Source organism: Lithobates pipiens, unplaced genomic scaffold (genome assembly GCF_037356315.1).
Source record: "Lithobates pipiens isolate NorthernLeopardFrog02 unplaced genomic scaffold, aLitPip1_a1.2 Scaffold_23, whole genome shotgun sequence".
Lineage (NCBI taxonomy): Eukaryota > Metazoa > Chordata > Amphibia > Anura > Ranidae > Lithobates > Lithobates pipiens.
This window is the reverse complement of record NW_027507785.1, coordinates 256018254-256039989: the sequence shown is the minus strand read 5'-3', so window position 1 is coordinate 256039989 and position 21736 is coordinate 256018254. Positions and strand designations below refer to the sequence as shown.

The window sequence follows — 21736 nt, the reverse complement described above, 5'->3', positions numbered from 1 at the left end:
GGCTCCTTCTAATTTTGTGTTAGTAGAAGTTTGGAGAGTGTTGATTCGCACTTTTCAGTTTGTTTCTGAACGGCCATTCGTCAACCAGCCATGTTGCGGAATCGGAGAAGATAGCGTGTTATAATACAATGTAAAATTAACAAGGAACACCAACAAAGTTGTATCTTTGATCTTAAAAACGACAGGATAATGGGCGTTGTGGTAACTTGCCCAAAAAACAAAACATTATATTATTCTTGATATACCATTAAAGAGGAGACTGTGCTCTGCATATCGAGATTTCATAATTTGCCACTTCACGAATGTTAATTCTCCATTACGAACGCTAATTTACAAGACTGACCGCTTCTGGCTCGCCCTTTTTTCTGAGCATGTGCGTTTGTACTTTGGACTTTTGTTCGATGGACTTGTGTATACGCGTTCAGACATCCGACAACATATATTTGTCCGTGGAAAATTTATAAACCTGCCATCTAACATTTGTCCACAGAAAGTTGGCCAACAGTTGTCCGATGGAGCGTACACACGGTCGGATTTTCCACCAACAGCCTGTCATCACACATTTCCCCTCAGAAAATCCGATTGTGTGTATGAAGCTTTAAGGCTTGGCTAGTAGCTCAGGACTTGAAATTTTGAGCCCTGTAATACTATATAGAACAGACTTGAACAGCAATTCCTTTTCCTTTGGGGTTAAAAACAGAAAAGGACTATCATGGATGTGAACTGTAAGGGTGCTGCCTTTTCACAGTCATAGAACTTCTTCATATCCATGAGTTCAGCACCCTACCAGCAAACATCTGCTGACTTTTATAGCAATTAGAGGTTGTCAGCAAATCTTTATTCATCTGTACAAGTGAATGGTTCCAGTATAATACATGTTACGGCAACCAAGGATTCTATGTCATTTGCAAGCCTTAGCAGATTATATGTTGACATTGTTGTGCTAATAAGGACAATTTGATTAAGGCTATTCTCATTTGTTTGTATTATAGGTGTTTGCATTAGTTAAAAATAAAGTTTACAGCTCATCATGTATTCAAAAGGTCTACAGCCTTTTACTTACGTGGCAAATACTTTCTGTATATTTGTTTAACAAATTGGATCTAGGCCTTGATAGAAGGAACAGAAAATAAACGTCTGCATGGGAAACAAGGGAACTGGCATGGAACTGACATGAAGAAGCAAAAACGCATGCTTAAACGTTCAGGTCATATTCGCACTGCCAGGTGCCGTTATGCTCTGTATATTACACTGATGTGTGCTGTGATAAGGCAGTGCAATGCATTGTTATAAAATATTACACAAACGTTATGTAATGCATTCTTATAAAACATCACACAGTTTATTTGCATAGACACCAATCAGCTTCCAGGGTTTTTTTTTTTTGTCAAAGGTTAATTGAACAGGCTGAAGTTAGAAGCCGATTGGCTGCCATGAACCAGATTTTGCACTCTCCAGTTTTAGTAAATCAACCCCATTGTGTGCATGTAAGCAGCTCTTCCCCCCCCAGCACAGGGTTACCTGATCTTTCTCTGCTGCAATTTTACCTTCACTTACAGGTCTCGTCACTTCCAAAGCCTTTGAGCAGACAGTGGGAAAAAAAAAAAAAATCAGAATATCTAAACAAAAGAACTCACTCGCTGCTCCAGGTGAGACAGGAAGCCTAATGATATCACAGGTGCCCGCCTCGGCTCGCCTCCACATACGATCAACACTGAAGAAATGGCTGCACTCCAAGATCCATCAAAATTCTGTAATAAACGAACATCCCAAGTGTTACAGACAGTTCAAATGGTAGATGCGTTTCACACACAGAGAGGTGCGCTTATTCATCAATGAACAAGCACATCTGTCAGTGTGTGAAACGTGTCTACCATTTGAACTGTCTGTAACACTTGGGATGTTCGTTTATTACAGAATTTTGATGGATCTTGGAGTGCAGCCATTTCTTTAGCGTTGGAAAAAAAAAAAAGGCAGCAGATGATGATGAACACACTGCTCTCACTCTGCTCTCTCCTATCAGCAAGCTCCTGGCACTAAAGCACACCTTTCTGGTTCCTTGTGCCGCTTTATCCTCCTCCTTTTCCTTTCTCTGCTGTACAGGGACTCAACAGTTTAACCACTTGCCGCCCGCCATATAGCAAAATGACGGTGGCAAAGTGGTTTTAATATCCTGACCGGACATGATCAGGATATTAAGCATTGCAGAAATCGGTGTTGCGTGTGTCAATCTGACACACCGCAACTACGATCTCAGTTACCCTTTACCATGTGATCAGCCGTGTCCAATCATGGCTGATCACAGTGTAAATAGGAAGAGCCGGTGAATTGGCTGTTCCTCTGACGGGGGGGACGGGGGGGGGGGGGTCTGTGCTGATTATGACACCCCCCCTCTCCCGAGGATGCCCACACTGGACCACCAGGGATGCCACCAGACCACAAGGGATGCCCAGCACCAGGTATGGCCACCAGACCACCAGGGATGCCCAGCACCAGGTATGCCCCCCTAGACCACCAGGGATGCCAGTCAGTGCCCACAATGGATGCCAGTGCCCAAAATGAGCATCACTGCTTACCATGCATTATGGTTTGGCACCGATTTGCATCCATCCCTACAATACTGTACACTACACTGCCGCCTATCAGTGCTCATCCGTGCTGCCTAACAGTGCCCATGCGTGCCGCCTATCAGTGCCACATCATCGGTGCCCATCAGTGCCACCTTATCAGTGCCCGTCACTGCAGACCCGTCAGTGAATGAGAAAACGTACTTATTTACAAAGTTTTTGTAAACAAAAAAAAGTTATTTTTTTTTTCCAAAATTTTCGATCTTTTTTTATTTGATTAGCAGAAAATAAAAATCCCAGAGGCGATCAAATACCACCAAAAGAAAGCTCTATTTGTGGGAACAAAATGATAAAAATTTAGTTTGGATACAGTGTAGCATGACTGCGTAATTGTCATTCAAAGTGCGACAGCGCTGAAAGCTCAAAATTAATCTGGGCAGGAAGGTGTATAAGTGCCCGGTATTGAAGTGGTTAATACCAATTCAAATTCAGGTATTCAATCTGCTTGAATTTAAAAGGATAAACTCATCTTTGGAACATGTTTTTAAGGCAGAACAGGTAACATGTTGCAGCATCTGCAACTTCTCACAACCCCCTCAATCCTCCCTTTGACAGCAGACGGCCCGAGATTCTCTCCCCGCTGTCACATTTTAATAACAATGTGGCTGTGCGGGGTTCTGCCCATAGGGCCGCATCATTCATTCACAGCTTCCTGTGAGTTATAGCCTACAAGTATCATTAGCCATTGCGGCTGATGGCTTGTAGTTCTCAATGAACTAGGAGGGCGCTTGTGAACGCTCTAGTAGTTCATCAATTCTTCCTACTCTCAGGTAACGGCCTGCCGGTACAATGTATGAGCAGACAGGTATGCTGAGAGTCTGCAGGAGCCCGAGACTGCGCCCACAATCTGCTGATTGTAGGTGCAATGCTTTGCAGGCACCTTAGAAAATAAATAAATGCACTTTTTGAAAGGGAAAAAATAAATAAATAAAAAAACGAAGATAAAACAGATGCATGAAAACCATGCTACACAAACTTCTTGCTGCTCATAGAAACTAACCAAAAACCCTTGATCAATACAATGGACTGAAGAAACACAGGTTGGACAGGTTTGCCCTGTTGATGGTGGTCAGGTTAATTGTAATGCAGGATCTAGATTTTTTTTTTTGGTTCTACTGACACACACACACACAAATGATTTTTAATGTAAGAAAAACTCCACTATCAATAAAACACAAAGCATTTTAGAATATATGACAAAGACATACCCACATCCACAGCTCTGCTCAAGACTCACCCCTCCTGTACATGGACAATTTGTGTACCAACTACTGTAATCCGTCTCTACTTCCCAACAGAAATCTGAAAAAAAAAAAATGTATCACCCGCAGTCCAGCCATGGCCCGCCTTGCCATATTTATTAGTTGTCAAAGTGCCTGCATACAACAATATCTCCACCTGGGAACCAACTTTCCTTGACGCATTTCACCACTGCTGGTTTGTTCACAGGGACAGCAAGACAGCAGAGGTGCATCAAGGATGGTTGGTTCCCAGGTGGAGATATTGTTATATGCAGTCACTTTATGGCAAGAGGAGCTAAAAGTGGAGTGCGACCGTTACATTTTTTTCCATTTTAGGTTATAGCACTATTAAAACAGCATGTATAGCCATTTCTATTTTTTTCCCCCCCCTTTTAATTTTGGATGGCGTGTAGAAGTATTAAAACCCCTGTGATTACTGAATTTTTGCCCTTGAAACAAAAAATTTATGAGAAATCACAAAGGTTAGTGGTCACCAGGACAAGATCTTCCAATGGAGACACCCGTTCTTATAATTATCTAAGAAGGTGTCCACACTCATCTATTAGAGATTTCCTCTCCCTTTCTGTTGCATCTGTGGGACAGGAAGAGAAGGGAAATCTTGCCAATAAATAATTTCACAGTTCTGGGCAAATAAACTATCCCTTGCTGTAGAGCACTGCAAGGGTTAATTACTCATTTATGCTTAGGGGAAAGATAAGGGTCCATTCACATCAGCCGCTGGGTTAAAAAGCAGCGGATAGTGTACATCGCAGTGCAGATGTGCTGATCCTGGTCCATTGCACTGTTCACTTTTTTTTTTTTAAAGTATGGTTGTACTTTTTCAACACACATCGCCTGCACACCACCCCAAGACAGTGGTGTCAACTGGCCAAACTGGAGACAAGGTGTTTTGCCTTGTGGTGGAGGTGCAGTGGGACTATGCTGGACTAGCCACCCCAACACAGTCCCACCACACCTAGTGTGAATGTACCCTTAAAAGGATCACTAAAGACGATTTTATTTTATTTTTTTTAAATAACAAACATGTTCTACTTACCTCTACTGTGCAGCTCGTTTTAAACACAGTGGCCCCGAACCTGGTATTCTGGGGGCCCTCAGCGGCTGTCTCGGCCCCCCCCCCCCACAAGGACTCAACACCTTAATTCAAGCTCCCTCTCATTTTGTGCTTGCGGACGCACTCCCGTTATACAGCTGGCTGCCATAGCCGCTCACTGTATCACTTGGCCCCGCCCCCCGGCGCACCACATCATTGTATGCGATTGACAGCAGCACGAGCCAATGGCTGCGATGCTTTTAATCCATCCATTGTAACCAATCAACAGCCAGGTTGAGCGGCAAAGAGGATGTCGGGGGCGAGCGTGGGACTTTTGAGGGGTCCGGGGCGGTATTGTCAGATGTTTTTTCACCTTAATGCATAGAATGCATTAAGGTGAAAAAACACTTTAACACAACCTTCTGTAGGTTTAGTCTTAAGTTGAAATTGCATGCAAGTTGTAACAGGGTACATTTTTTTTGTTTGTTTCGTTGTCTGTGCCCCTGATCAGAAGATTTCATCTCACTTTCTGTCCCTGTGATAACTGGATTTAGAAAATTTTCGGTTGTTGTGGAAACAAGTCTTGGTGATAAAGCTTCAATGTAGACACATTTTTCCCCATAACTCTTACAGGAGAGAAATTCCCTTCCTAGGGGTAGAGTTCTTCTCACTTCCTGTTGTCTCCTTCCGTTTGCAATTAGGAGTCGGATGTATGCAACTCGGGGACTGTCTGTACTAAAGGTTATTCTATGGATACTGCCCGAAGTCTTTGTGGAACCCTGAGGACATTCTTCTATGTGGAAGTGCTTCTTTTTTTTGATACTACTGTCATGTTTTTGTTTATGTACTCTGGCCATTGGCTTCTTGTTCTATCGTTAGAAGGAGAAGGAGAAGGAGAAGGAGAAGGAGAAGAAGGAGAAGGAGAAGGAGAAGAAGGAGAAGGAGAAGGAGAAGAAGGAGAAGGAGAAGGAGAAGAAGGAGAAGGAGAAGGAGAAGGAGAAGAAGGAGAAGGAGAAGGAGAAGGAGAAGGAGAAGGAGAAGGAGAAGGAGAAGGAGAAGGAGAAGGAGAAGGAGAAGGAGAAGGAGAAGGAGAAGAATGAATCTTTTGCTTACTGTTGTCCTTATAGACCAAAAGGATGCATGCTACAATCTTCAGCGCCTCAGCAGCCACTACAGCAGTAGAAGACAAGTAGCGAGGACCCTCCTCCTTAAGCGTGCGGGAGTAGCGCATAGTGAGAACCAGGCTGGTAGTCTGAAACACCAGGATGCCTAAAGAGATGTACTTGAGATGGGACGTCATTGTGCTTTCTGGAGAGACCTACAGCCAAGGAAAAATACAACTTTGTAAGAAATGTCTCATTTCATTGGGACAATAAAATAAATTTAAATTTTCAGTTCCCAGTGTGTTTTGTACAAGAATCTGGCACAGCACCAATATTAGAACTATTTACTGCAAGACATTTCTCCACAATCCAATGAGTGTTGCTTTATCACAAGGAATGAAAGAAGGAAAATTAAACTCAAAAAAGTTCAAAGAATGTCAAAAGATCAATAAACTCTGCTCATAAAAGGTGATAGGGCAGGTCGATGACACTGACATCAAATAAAGTACCCCGCTGAAAAAAATTTTAAAATACAGTAAATATGAAATAAAAAGTTAAGAAGCAGACATACTGGAAATACTAGAAAGACTTTCACACACCATTTGCCAGATATTTTTATGATCAAATGTAAAAGTTATCAGATGCCCTTTTTTTTTTTATTATTATTTCTTATCTACGTGTAGAGAACAAGTCGTCAAATACTTCGAAGTAGCTCCCAATGAACAAACAAAACACCCAATAGGATTTGTGGCACGGGAACCTAAAGCACGGCTTTGTATTTCAGGAACTCAGCCTAGTGCTGTCACACAGGCATACGTATCATCTTCGCTCCTAGAGCTTACATAGGGTTGTCCTTCTTCCCTCTAAGCACTGAATGGCAAGGAAGGAGCAAAGGAAAGGTAATCTGCAGTGCTAGCAGCCCGAGACTGCAGTGCGGTTAGCTGTCAGGCCGGACTGACCTCTCCGGTTCCACTGATGAGCATTAATATGCAGCTCTGATGGGCACTGAAAGGCATCACTGGGGAGCATTGGCAGGCATCACTGATGGGACTGCAATTTTTGTATCAAATTGTTATTTTTTTATTCTCATCATTGTGAAATTCTTGGGTACCGAGATAGAGCATCTTCCATGTTGTGCCAGGGGCATGTTTGGAGCAGCCCCAGGTTTCCCTTTCTAATTAGGGACTGCAATTCTAATCAATGCACTGATTATCAGCGGAGACCCGCCCCCATCAGGAGAGCCACTTACCGGCTCTCCTCTACTTGTGCTGTCGGCGTGAGTAGAGGAATGCTGATAATCGGCACTTACAATGTGATTGGACACAGCTGATTGCATGGTAAAGAGCCTACATTATAGGCTCTTTACCATGATCGGCGATGCAGTCTGTCTGAGCAACACACGTCACCACCGATCAGCACGTACGATCGGCTTGTTCTGAAGGAGGTCATATGACGTCCAGTCAGAACAATGAAGGAGGGCCCGGCCCCAGAACACTGAAGGAGGGCCTGGCCCTCATTTTACTATAAGCCGAGCAAGAAGGCGTGAAATATACAACGTAAGGAGTACACCGATATCCAGTTTAAACTAGTCGCACATATTTTCACAGCAGCAAACAGGGAAAAGGGTAATTTCTCATTCATGGAAAGCCCAGATTTTCACTTTAATGGAAGTCAAGCATTGGCTCACAGGTCATGATCTTGGGAAAAAAATTTACCTCTAGGCAAAATTATATGATGGCAAAATTCTGTAAATTTTAGAAACCATGGATGAAGTCTGATTTACCATCGACTTTTAGCCCTTACTTAATTCTATGGGGTTAATTTACTAAAAGGCAAAAAACGGACTGCTCACTTTGCAAGAGAATTTATGGCCAACTTAAGTCATACCTTCTAATAAATTACTGTAATTCAGAGTATAGAGTCCTTGGTAGAACACCAATATAAACACAATGAAAAACAGATCCCAGATATTGGCAAATTAATTCCAGGGGAAAGTCACTTGGTATACCTGATGAAGGTGAGAATCATCATTTGTATAATAAATAGTCCTGAAGAAAAGGCAACTTACTGTATTGTATATCCACAATATTAAAGCTGATGTCCAGGTTTCATGTCACTTTAAAAACAGTTGATTTGGACTAAGCTGGCCCGAATTAACCATTTGCTTCACCAAGTTCTGCATTGTCTCTAAGCACTGTATGTAAAGTACTTCATGCAAATTTTAGCTACATACAGTACACAGTGCTGGCTTCCAGCTGTGAGACAGACTTCCTGTCTCACACCTGGCACAAATCAGTCTGGCTGAGCAGCACTAAACCATTCATAGGCAGCTTTGCATTCTGTGAATGAATACAAAGCTTCTGCTGTTAGCTAAAGTGATAACAATGTTGTGCTACTGGTTTTGCCAAATGGCACTTTCTCCAGAACTAGGCAAGCGCCATAAAATGAGAGGGCAATCAGCCACAGCTGTAGGAACCCCTAACAACCCCTGAAGGAACCCTATGGCTCAGAGAACCCTGGTTGAGAATGGCTGGTCTATACTATGGTAGGCTTTTCTCATATGTCCTATATGGGATTTAAACTGGGCATAAACTCCAATACATTAATTTTATCTATAGGTAGGCTTACCTATAGGTACTATAAATATCTCCTAATTGTGCACAGTTTAGGAGATATTTACTGTACGTGTTAGCCCTTGTACACACGGTCGGACATTCCGGCAACAAAATCCATCGGATTTTTTCAGACGGATTTTGTCCGATACCGGTGTTGCATACACACGTTCGGAAACGTGATGACCTTCGTTCGTTGCGACGGGACTACGTTGCGGCTAGTAGCCAATAGCTTTGTTCTTGTAATTTGATCTGAGCATGCGTGGCACTGTGTCCGATCAGAATTCTCTACAAACGATCGGACAAAGTCCGATCAGGTCATGTTGTCGGAAAATTTTATATCCAGCTCTCAAATTTTGTTGGTCGGACATTCCAACAGTCTGATGTAGCACACACACAATCGGATTATCAGACATGGTCCGATCGGACCTTTTCCACCAGAATTTCCGACCGTGTGTACAGGGGATAACAGGTGACATCACCGGCGCATGCACTCGGGCCATTCCTTCAGATTCCTGTGCCGTAAATGGCCGCTCCTGCACGCGGGTGATGGCATCATGGGTCCGGCCAGTCACACAGTCAGAGTCTGCGAACCCGGAGGGAAGATGGGTGAAGATGGAAGCTATGTCAGCCCGCCACTGGAAGTGCTTCATTCTAAGACAAGTTTCACATAATGTGCTAGTATGCGATGCAAACTAGCACATGCTTTACCTTGCAGGTTAGGTTAGAAAAAAATAAAAATAAACGTTGGCGGCTTACTACAGCTTTAATGACAAAAAGGAGCATGTAAAACAGCACAAATCTGATATACAATTGATTTCTGACATTTCTTGGCAGACTTTTCTCATAAGTAAATTCTAATATTTTGTCCTAGGGGTCCTGGGCCCCAGGATATTTGTGTACATATGTTTATGGCTACATACTAATCTTCTGGTACACAATATTAATAAAAGGTAAACGGCGTCATTGACAGAACACAACCAGGTAGGTCTCCATAACCACCACAAATAAACGAAAAGCAGAAAGGGGTTGCAGAACAAAGGAGAGCTTTAGTTCTTGCTTATACAAACATATCACAGCAGCGACATTTCAGGCATCCCTACACTTTTTCAAGCTCGGGAAAGGCGTCAGTACAGTTTACTGCAGTAGGAAATTTACAGTATATGGCCAAAGAACCACGTGTTGGGTCCGTCAATGCAATGGGAAAAAAACTTACACACAAGTTCTGCCCTCTGAAGAGCAATATGCGGTGGGTAATTTTTTCAGAGGGTGTTTGGGCAGGCTGTGAAGAGGCAACATGTTGCCTCCTTAGCACCTGTTGTAACCTCAAAAATCCAGCACCGCCGCACTGAAAATGCATGCATTGTAACGTGGCCGAGAGGCAGTTGCAGCGTGGCCCCCTTCACTTGAATGATGCGCATTTTGTGGGTGGTACTGCCCACTAAATGCAATAGGGGACAACTTTAGCAGCACCACGATCCAAAGTATCATGACCCCAGAACGTTTACACCAGTAAAGCTGCCATTGCAACTTGGAGGCTAAACAACCTTTTTTCCCAGCAACCCTAAACCAAGCCTAAAATGTAAAAATAATATTTACACAGTAACAATTAGCATTTATATGCATGCACATAATATATAAAAATAGAACTATAGGCAAAATTCCTCCCCACCCCCATTTTGGATAGAGTAAGGGAGGGTTATAACCCATCTCCCATTGGGGAGATTTCCCTTCATCTCCAGGATTTCTCCCAAGCCATTCCCATCCTTTGGAATTCCCTACCCCAATCTGTCCGATTATGTCCAACTCGATCCACTTTTAGGCAATCCCTGACAACTTTTCTCTTCAGAGAAGCCTATCCTGTCTCCACCTAATGACTGGATTTTCATTTTCTTCATCAGTTTATCCCCCACAGTTATTACCTTTTGTATCACTTGACCCACCCTTTTAGATTGTAAGCTCTAATGAGCAGGGCCCTCCGATTCCTCCTGTATTGAATTGTATTGTAACTGTACTGTTTACCCCAACGTAAAGCGATGCGCAAACTGTTGGCACTATAGGAATCCTGTATAATAATAGTAATAATAATAAATTCCTGTTCCATAGTCAAAACAGGAAGTGAGTGAAAATAGCTGCAAATTAAGGGATTCCCTTGGGGCCCCCAGATCACCAAAACTAGTGTCTCCATTGGAAGAGTTCCCCTTTAGGACTTTTCTAGGAACAACCCAAATTTTGTGATTTTCCCTTTACTAATGGTAAACAGGAGAAAGAGAGGGTTAATCTCCCAAATGGGGACACAGGCAGAAACTAAACAATTTCCACTCTGTTCAAAATGAATCACTTAAGCCCGGACCATTTTGCAGCTAAATGACCAGGCCCCTTTTTGCAATTCGGCACTGCAACGCTTTAACCGACAATTGTGCGGTTGTGCCACGTGGCTCCCAAACAAATTTGACGTCCTTTTTTTTCCCACAAATAGAGCTTTCTTTTGGTGGTATTTGATCACCTCAGCTGTTTTAATTTTTTGAGCTATAAAACAAAAATAGAGCGACAATTCAAAATATTGAATTTTTTTTTTTTTTACTTTTTGCTATAATAAATATTCCCCAAAAATATATAAAAAAAACTTTTTTTCCCCACATTTTAGGCCAATACGTATTCTTCTACATATTTTTGGTAAAAAAAAAAAAAAAAAAAAAAAAAAAAAAAATCGCAATAAGCGATTGATTGGTTTGCACAAAAAAGTTATAGCGTCTAAAAATAGGGGATAATTTTATGGCATTTTTATAAAAAAAATACATTTTTAATAGTAATGGTGGTGTTCAGAGATTTTTATTGTGACTGCGACATTATGGTGGACACGGACAATTTTGACACATTTTTGAGACCATTGACATTAATACAGCAATCAGTGCAATTAAAAATGCATTGATTACTGTAAAATTGTCACTGGCAGTGAATGGGGTTAACACTAGGGGGAGGGGGCAGTGTAGGGGTTAAGTCTGACCTAAGGTGTGTTTTTTACTGTAGGGGGCGTGGCTTAGCATGTGACATCATTGATCGTCGTTCCCTATGGCAGGGAACAGACGATCAATGACAAGCTCACTAGAAAGCACGGGGAGAGGTTTGTTTACACTTACCTCTCCCCGTTCTTTAGCTCTGTGACCCGATCGCGGACACCGGCAGCGATCGGGTCCAGGGGTCCCGCGGCCACGGAGCTCAGGACCGAGTCGCGACCCACGGCTGGGCTCTTAAAGGGCAACGTACCTGTACGTGCTTGTGCCCATGCTGATACAAGTCAGCTGAATGGCACGGTTGGGGACAAGCACGTACAGGTACATTGCCCTTTAAGAGCCCAGCCGTGCCATTCTGCTGACGTACATCGGCGTGAGGCGGTCCTTAAGTGGTTAAAAGAAAAAAAAAAAAAGTTTTGCTTTTAGTTGTACTTTCACCGCTTGCCGACTGTATCACTTCGATATACAGCTGCAAGGGGGCTCTACTGCACTGAATCACGTACTTGGTACGTGATCTAGCGCTCCAGGGTTGGGGACATACAGGTGCTGCTGGTGACCTGTTCTCGCTGTGATGAGAGCTGATCAGCAGGTACCATAGACTCGATGTCTGCTGGCACCCGGCGATCACTTGCTACACAGGCAGAACAGCAGTCTGCCTGTGTAAACAAGGCAGATTGAAATTCTGTCAGTAGGGGAAGCATGGATCCTGTGTTCCTACAAAGCAAAAACACTGATCCATGCCTCCCCCTAGTAAAAGCACCTCCCCCACAGTAGAGCTGCCCAAATGATCATTAAAAATAATTGTGATTCAACCCCCCTGACAATCTCGATTGCGAGTTATCTGCTCACTCAGCGGTCAAAGGAAAACATGACCAGTCTGCAATGAAACATTGTAACCAACTCTAACCAACTCCTTCTTAGATCAAAAAGGGAAACACTACTGTGTAAAGAAAAAAAATTCAGGCAATTTGCCAAGTTTTTAAACAAGCAGGAAAATTTAACCACTTAAAGTCTAAATCTTTTTCTGACACCTGTTTAAGTTAAAATGAATATTTTTTTTCTAGAAAATGACCTGGGACCCCCAAACATTATATATATGTCTTAGCAGAGACACTAGAGAATAAAAGGTCAATTGCTGCAATGTATTTTATGTCACACTGTATTTGCCCAGCAGTCTTTCAAACGCAAATTTTGGAGGAAAAAAAATACACTTCAACAAATAAAAGAAAAAATAAACAAACAATGAAACAGTAAAGTTAACCCAATCCTTTTTGTTTAAATGTGAAAGATATTACACCGTGAGAATCATGATCTATCTTCTAAGCAAAAGAATTGTGCAGCTCTACCCCACAGTTTAGCAAAAAACAGGCTAGGCACACATTTAACCCTTTGATTACCCTTGATGTTAAACGTCTTCCCAGCCAGTGTCATTAGTACAGGTACCGTGCATATTTTTAGCACTGATGACTGTATTAGTTTCACTGGACTCCAAAAAAATAAAGAGTAAAAGTAAAAAAAAAAAAAAAAAAAGCATAAAAAAAAAATATGTCAGTTATTGTCTGACTGTCCACCGCAATATCGCAGTTCTGCTATAAGTCGCTAATCGTTGCCATTACTAGTAAAAAAAAATAAAAAAATATCCCAACGTTTTTAGATGCCATTACTTTTGCATAAACCAATCAATATACGCTTATTGGGAATTTTTTTACCAAAAAATATGTAGCAGAATACATATTGGTCAAAAGTGATTATATATATATATATATATATATATATATATATATATATATATATATATATATATATATATATATTTTTTTTTTTTTTTTTTGGACGCGTTTTATAGCAAAAGGAAACAAATAATAGTTTTTTTCCCCCAAACTTGTCAGTCTTTTTTTGTTGTTTATAGAGCACAAAAAAAAAACAAAAAAAACACAGAGGTGATCAAATGCTGCCAAAAGAAAGCTCAATTTGTGGGGGGGGGGGGGGGGGAATTACCCGCAATTGTCAGTTAAAATAACGCAGTGCCTGGTCATGACTCTTCTGTAGTTCAAGTGGCTAATGGCTACATTTATCGATTCCTCTCATTCAGCTCGGAGGAAACAGCACTGCCAGCTATAGCATTTGTGCAGCCTCACCACCCATGGCTGCAGCTGATGGGATGCCATCACTGGTTGAACAATGATTTTGCTCCCGGCTCAGGCAATGGTTGTGCCAAAAGCCACCTATGTTTTAAATGTTGGCAGATTCAGCAACAATTGAATGAAATTTTAGTCTGTGTGGTTAGCTTGAGTTACTTTTATGTACAATGGCAGTGTTGTGTACACCTGCTCCAATACCAATAATCTTATCAATTAGATCAGAGCCTTTGTTCTCAAAGCCAAATAAGACCATTTATTATTCATTATCACAATTAAGAAAGAACTTGTGGATTTCAAGGTATGGGGTACAACAAAGCAGGTCACATCAATTTAATGACAACTTCTGGCAAACTGCCAATTATTTAGATAAAATACAGTATATTAATGGTTTTATAGGCAGGATCATTTTAATTCTGTCCAATCACAGCCCCCGGCCCTGTGCTAACAATCAATGCGGGGCTCTGTACAGAGGGAGTGATCTCTGTTTCTTTTCCCTAAAAAGCAGCGATAGGAAACAAAGATTTGTAGTAAAAAGCACATTACACAGTGTTGAGCACACATGTAACCCCTTGATCGCCTTAGATCTTAAACCCTACCCAGCCAGTGCCATCAGTACAGTGACAGTGTAGAATAGTATTAGCACTGATCACTGTATAAGTGTCACTATTGATGTGTCAGTTGCAGTCCCATTATAGGTTGCTGATCATCACCATTAGTAGTATAACATTTTTATTTATTTATTTTTTATTCCACTATAGATCATAGTTTGTAGGCTCTTTTAATCAAATAAATATATACTTATTGCAATTTTTTTGTTTATCAAAGACATGTATTACAATCCATTTTGGACAAAAATTATGAAGAAATTTGATTTAATTTTTTTTGGATAGGTTTTATAGCAGAAAGTAAAAAAAAAAATATATATATTTTTTTCTTTCAAAATATTTGTTTTGCTTATATCGCAAAAAACTGAGTGGTGATCAATACCACCAAAAGAAAGCTCTATTTGTGTGAAACAAATGATATAAATGTTTTTTGGGTACAGCGTTGCATGACCGCGCTATTAGCAGTTACAGTAGCGCAGTGCAATAGTAAAAGCAAAATCAAAAAATGGCCTGGTCATAAAGGGGTATAAGCTTCCAGAGCTCAGGTGGTTAAAGTGATTGTAAAGTCTTGTTTAGTTTTCAATAAAAATAACAAACATATGTTATGCTTCCCTGTTCTGTGTAGTGGGTTTGCACAGAGCAACCCAGATCCTCCTCCTGCCTCTTCGCTGCTCCTGGTCCCTCCCTCCCGTCGAGTGCCCCCACTGCAAGCAGCTTGCTATGGGGGGCACCTGAGCCAAGTCACAGCTCCCTGTGTCTGTTTAGACACGGAGCTGTGACCTGTCCACTCTCTCTCCTGATTGGCTGACTGACAGCAAGGTCAGCCAATGGCGCCGCTGCTGCGTTTCAGCCAATCAGGATGAAGAGCCTCGTACAGCTGAGAAAATCATGGACACCGCTGGGGTTTGGGTATTAGGGGGGTGTTGGGGTGGTTGCTGCACACAGAAGGCTGTGTGCAGCAGCCTTTGTGACTTTACAACTCCTTTAACCACTTCAGCCCCGGAAGATTTGGCTGCTGAATGACCGCCCCGTGTTTTTGCGACGCCACTACGTTGCTTTAACTGACAATTGCGCGGTCGTGCGAGGCTGCACCCAAACAAAATTGACAACCTTTTGTTCCCAATAAATAGAGCTTTCTTTTGGTGGTATTCGATCGCCTTTTTTTTAAATATTTTGTGCTATAAACAAAAAAAGAGCGACAATTTTGAATAAAAACAATATTTTTTGCTTTCTGCTATAATAAATATCCCCATTTTTTTTTTTAAAAGCTATTTTTTTTCTCAGTTTAGGATGATCTGTATTCTCCTACATATTTTTGGAAAAAAAAATAAAAATAAAAAAAAAATAAAAAAAATAAAAACAGAATCGCAGTAAAGCGTATTATTGATTGGTTTGCGCAAACGTTACAGCATCTACAAAATAGGGGATAGATTTATAGCATTTTTATTATTCTTTTTTTTTTTTTTTTTTTTTAACTAGTAATGGAGGCGATCTGCAGTTTTTTATCGGGACTGCGACATTTTGGCAGACACATCGGATACTTGACTCATTTTTGGGACCATTGTCATTTATACAGCGATCGGTGCTATAAAAACGCACTGATTACTGTAAAAATGTCACTGGCAGGGAAGGGGTTAACACTAGGGGCGATCAAGGGGTTGTGTTCCCTGCTACATATTTCTACCTGAAGGGGGAGGGTACTGACCTAGAGGAAGTGATGGATCGTGGTTCCTAGCTAATAGAAACACACTACACTCCTCCATATCTGGTGGTCATGCCCCTACATCCAGACATTCTGGATACAAGTCCACAAACTGATCACAAAAATCACCACATATGAACTCGAATTCTCACCTGCCCAACTCCTACTCCATAACTCAAGAGACATACCTTACTTTAAATCACTGGCCATGATGCTTGTTAATGCTGCGAAATCATGTATACCCCCTCTTTGGGGTACCACGAGATTACCTTCCATAAGGGATTGGTTTATAAGAGTTAACAAGATGGCAGAAATGGAAGAACTCATAGCAATCTCCCACAACTCACCTCGACAATTCACTGTGCTATGGGCTTGTTGGATTCACTTTAAAGTGGTTGTAAACCCTTATGTGACAGTGGGGTCACTTTGGACACAGGGTGAATAAAAGAAACCCCCGATATGGTCTGTGATAGCCATATTCAAGGCTGTATAATATATTGTGGATAAGTTGGATGTATATTGTATGTGGGGGTTAAGTGTCATTTACTGTGAGGAATTAAGTTGTTTTGCATTTCTATTGTTCATGTAAGTCTATTCTTGTGTGTATTGTAAAGTGCCAGACAGACTGGCTGCTAACCCTTTGTGGAAAAGATGTGTATTGGGTGGGATCGTTTGAAGCATAGCAGACGTCTTGGGATGTGTGGGTGGAGCTGGGCTCTTGTTCATGTTAAAGCATGTGCCTTGAATTGTGTATAAAAATACAATGTTGGTTTTTAATAGTCATTCCTACTACAGAAGGGACAGAGTGCGTCTCGTCTCTTTGCCAGAGGGGTCGGCTCCTATAGGAAAGGGTCGTTTAGCTGTGGATATTGGCAGCAAGTGGATGTGTGTCCAGAAGAGGGAACATCGTAAACGGCGTTAACCCCCTTTATATTAGGGGAGCCGTTTCATTGGTGGCAGCAGTGGGATCTTCCCTCCAGTTACTGGGACACTTCAAACCACCACAGTAAAATGACCAGCTATGCAGCCTGCAGGAAAGCCGCACTGAAAGACTTACTTGAGAGCCGTGGAGGGACCAGTGGGACAAAGAACAAGGCCACCTTGATCAGGGAACTAACCGAGATGGATCAGAGGGATGGTGATGCAGGACCCCGGTCAGTTGAAGACTTGTTTCAGCAACGAGTTCGACAGCGGGTGGCATTATATGGTGCTAACCCATCAGAGACCGCCATACAGAATGCCATTAGGAGACATCCAGCTGCAGGATGAGCGACAGGAGAGAGAACTAGAGCGGCAACATGAACAGAGAATGGCAGAAATACGGCAATCGGAGACAACACTTAAAGATGCAGCGCCTGTCTGTAAGTTGCCCTTTCGGGAGTTCAAACTATTTAAGGAGGGAGAGGAGGAAATTGAAGCATTCCTGCAGGACTTTGAGAGACTATGCCAGATACATGAAGTACTGCCCCAAGATTGGGTCGTCTTACTGGCAAGTAATTTAACTGGCAGAGCGGCGGATGCGTATCGGGCCCTGGAGGATGAGGACGCTAAAGACTATGATCGGGTAAAAGAAGCTCTGCTAGCCCGATTTGCCATTACACCCGAAGCCAGCCGGATTAAGTTTCGAGAATCTCGGAAACAAACCCACATAACATACGTGGAGTGGGCACATCGTCTGCAGCGAGACCTTAAGGGCTGGATCCAGGGAAGCCACGCTCATACCATAGAGGACATCACCCAACTAGTACTCTTAGAACAGTTCTTTAACCACACCCCTCCGGTACTACGGGATTGGGTACGAGATAAGCAACCACGGACTGTACAGCAAGCGGCTACTTTGGCCGATGAATATCTGGACTCTCGAAGGTCAGGTGGAAGCGAGCGCTATCCACCATCTCGGCCCAGTTTATCAGCCTCTAACACAGCTTCAGCACCAACCCCAGCGGCCACTTATCCTCAGCAGCCCAGGTTCAACTCCCAGGACTATGCACAACCCATCAGGTGTTTCGGATGTAAACAGCTAGGGCACAAAAAGCCAGACTGTCCATTAAATCCAGCCATCCAGTCCCAGTCATGGAGACAACCAGCAAGGGGGAGCCCCCGCACACCCATGCCTGCGGCCCACTGCGTTGAGGGGGAAGAACATTGGGGCGTCCTGCACGAGGCTGATCCAATACAAGCAGCTAACCGGGACAACAGGCAACAACACAGGCAGACGGTCCGGGTTAATGGAACGGTAGCCAATGGCTTACGTGATAGCGGCGCTACCATGACCCTACTACGGAAGAACCTCATCCCAGAGAGCCAACACACCGGAGACACTGTAGCCGTAAGAGTAGCGGGAGGTACCATCTTCCGGCTACCCGTGGCCGGTGTTCACCTGGATTGGGGGGTTGGTTCAGGACACGTGAATGTGGGGGTGATGAAGGACTTACCTGCGGATGTACTACTGGGGAATGATTTGGCCCCCCTGTTTTCTGCTTACACCCCGATGGGCCCCGATGAAGTCAACCCTGTGACTACCCGTGTACAGACACGTACTGCTGGAACCGGCCCACTTGCTGCAGAGACCCAGATGCTTCCATGTTTGGACTGGGGGCGGTGCTGAGCCAAGTTGGGGAGGATGGAGGAGAACACCCTGTCGCATACCTGAGTAGAAAACTATTACCCCGGGAAGTGAGCTATGCGGCAGTGGAGAAGGAGTGTTTGGCCCTGGTCTGGGCCCTTAAAAAGCTGAACCCTTACTTATACGGACAGGAATTTTCACTGGTCACCGACCACAACCCATTGGTCTGGCTTAACCGGGTCTCCGGAGATAATGGCAGGTTGTTGCGGTGGAGCTTAGCCCTACAACCTTACAACTTCACCATCAGCTACCGACCCGGTAAGCAAAATGGCAATGCTGATGGGTTGTCCCGGCAAACCGACACCCTCCCGGGCTCCTAGTGCAATGTTGATGGGTTATCCAGTATTGGAAGAGTGGACCCATGGACTAACTGCGGAGTCAACCCGTCTGGGGTCCCCTCCTCTGTTAGTCCCCTGCCGAAAGGGGAGATGTGTGACAGTGGGGTCACTTTGGACACAGGGGGAATAAAAGAAACCCCCGATATGGTCTGTGATAGCCATATTCAAGGCTGTATAATATATTGTGGATAAGTTGGATGTATATTGTATGTGGGGGTTAAGTGTCATTTACTGTGAGGAATTAAGTTGTTTTGCATTTATATTGTTCATTTAAGTCTATTCTTGTGTGTATTGTAAAGTGCCAGACAGACTGGCTGCTAACCCTTTGTGGAAAAGATGTGTATTGGGTGGGATCGTTTGAAGCATAGCAGACGTCTTGGGATGTGTGGGTGGAGCTGGGCTCTTGTTCATGTTAAAGCATGTGCCTTGAATTGTGTATAAAAATACAATGTTGGTTTTTAATAAAGTCATTCCTACTACAGAAGGGACAGAGTGCGTCTCGTCTCTTTGCCAGAGGGGTCGGCTCCTATAGGAAAGGGTCGTTTAGCTGTGGATATTGGCAGCAAGTGGATGTGTGTCCAGAAGAGGGAACATCGTAAACGGCGTTAACCCCCTTTATATTAGGGGAGCCGTTACACCTTACAAACCACTTTGACCTACAGGTAAGCCTAGATTAAGGCTTACCTGTAGGTCCAAGAAATATATAGGTTTAGGAGATATTTGCCCGAAAACAGGCACTGCTGTCTACGGCGCATGCGCCGTAGACAGCGGCGCGCAGGCGCACTGAGCGCGGCATTCTCAGAGACGGAGCTGCCGCGCGTGTCGGCTCCCGTGCGTATGCGCGGTAGTGACGTCATTGCGGCTTCGCCGAATGACAGCGGCGGAGCTGCGAGACCCCACCAAGAAGATGGATGCGGCGGACTACAGGGGACAGCGGCGACTTCGCTGGCTCCTGTGTCAGGTAAGTGACACATAATGGACTACTATGCGACGCATAGTAGTCCATTATGCTTTGCCTTTGCAGGGAATGTAAGAGGAAGTAAACTCATCAGGGTTTACTTACTCTTTAAATCCACTGATGAATACAAACAAAAATTTCAAACTTGTAGATAAGTATCGACCATTTGCTAGGTCCCCCGAGATACAATCTCGTATCTGCTACACGGATACCCACCCTAATCAGACAAATTACCAATTGGCATAACCCCTTAGACTTTACTATTACCTGCGGTATGCGATGTAGAGGCTCATCCTCTGATGTGTTATTCCTTCAACTCTTCTAATCAAACACCTACCAAGGAATCTGGCATTAACCCATCCCAACGCCATTTTATCCCCCTTTTTTCATACCTCTCCCCCCTCCCCCCCCTAAAAATGTTGATGGTGTGCTGGACACACACATCAGTTAATGCCTCAGATAACGACCTGTGTAAAGCAAACAAACAATGGTTTCCTAAGGTTCGCTTGACAAATTACTATATTAAACCAGTCTCCTTAGGTAACTGCTTCAACAACGGTAACAACTCAAGTTTTACATCAATCACTCTTGGGTTGTCAAGCAGTCTCTCTTCCCCCTTCTATATCCACTCACTATACAAGGAAACCCACACACCTCCCACTTGTTATATCACTGCCATCAGGGCAATTAGTAACAAGGGCCTGATTGTTACCCCTCCAGGGGTTGTTTAAAGTGTTGTACTTTCTATTATTAACATTCATATGTACCATATGCACTTTGTTTCGTTGTATATGTAATGCCTTGTTATGTTCTATTCTTTACTCAATAAAAATTTAAATGTAAAAAAGAAACACACGATCTGTCACTCCTCTCAGAACAGGGATTTGTGCATTTACACACACACTTCCCTGTTCTGCCTCTTGTGCTCTCTATTGCTCGTTGCCGGCAGTCGTCGCGACCGTCGGCCACAAGCATCGGCACTCCCGCTGTGCAGCGGGCACATGCGAGCGCCTGCTATTCTGATCCTGCAAGCCAATGTATAGCTACGACAATTCGCGGGATTGTGACTAAGGATAAGCTCTGGCGTGTCCGCACAGCCCACGTGCAGAGCCGCCAGGAAGCCGGCACAGCGCTAATCAGGTGTTCTTACAATGATCTTTTTTTTTCTATTTGTGTTACTAGCCAGATCACCAGGTGAAAAGAGAAAACAAACGCAGCCACCACATGCAAGGATCGGTCAGTTGCAATACATAATATTTTTGGTTTTGGATTGAATATCGCTTTAAAATCACAAGAATGACTAAAATTACAAACCAACAAATTGGCAAGTATATCTGTAAACATATATGCATTTCAGCAGTTTGTCTGGAGTCCTGCTTTGCATGTACAAAATACTGTCCCCCCTGAATCTGCAGTTTGTGCTGCTGACGGATTGATACACAGAGGTGTCTTTAGGTGCAGCGCCATCAGTGAAGGCCCCATTCACACCCAAGCGATTTTCTGCTTGTAGCTCCAAAATGTTCAACAAGCCAAATCCCATTCATTTCAATGGCCCCTGCTGACATCCAAGCTTTCTGCCACCTGATGCAAAACACCTTTTGCTCAAGAGGACAGGAGCTTCTTTTTGGTAGATTACAAGCATTTTTTGGCCCCATGGACTTTAATGGAATTGCCTGAAAAATGCGCGAGTGGTTTATGAGCGTTTTCACACTTTT

General features: G+C 43.2%; 1 protein-coding gene across 4 annotated transcripts in view; it reads right to left on the bottom strand.

Annotated features, from left to right (window-relative positions):
* The window catches only part of SLC35A3 (solute carrier family 35 member A3), a 105706-nt gene that overhangs the window by 41858 nt on the left and 42112 nt on the right, over positions 1–21736 (bottom strand). For all 4 annotated transcript variants that reach the window (XM_077453070.1, XM_077453072.1, XM_077453071.1 and 1 more), the window contains exon 2: positions 6036–6240. In XM_077453070.1, coding sequence (XP_077309196.1) covers positions 6036–6222 — 187 coding nt within the window. In that variant the 5' untranslated portion in view covers positions 6223–6240. The remainder of the gene's footprint in view (positions 1–6035; positions 6241–21736) is intronic.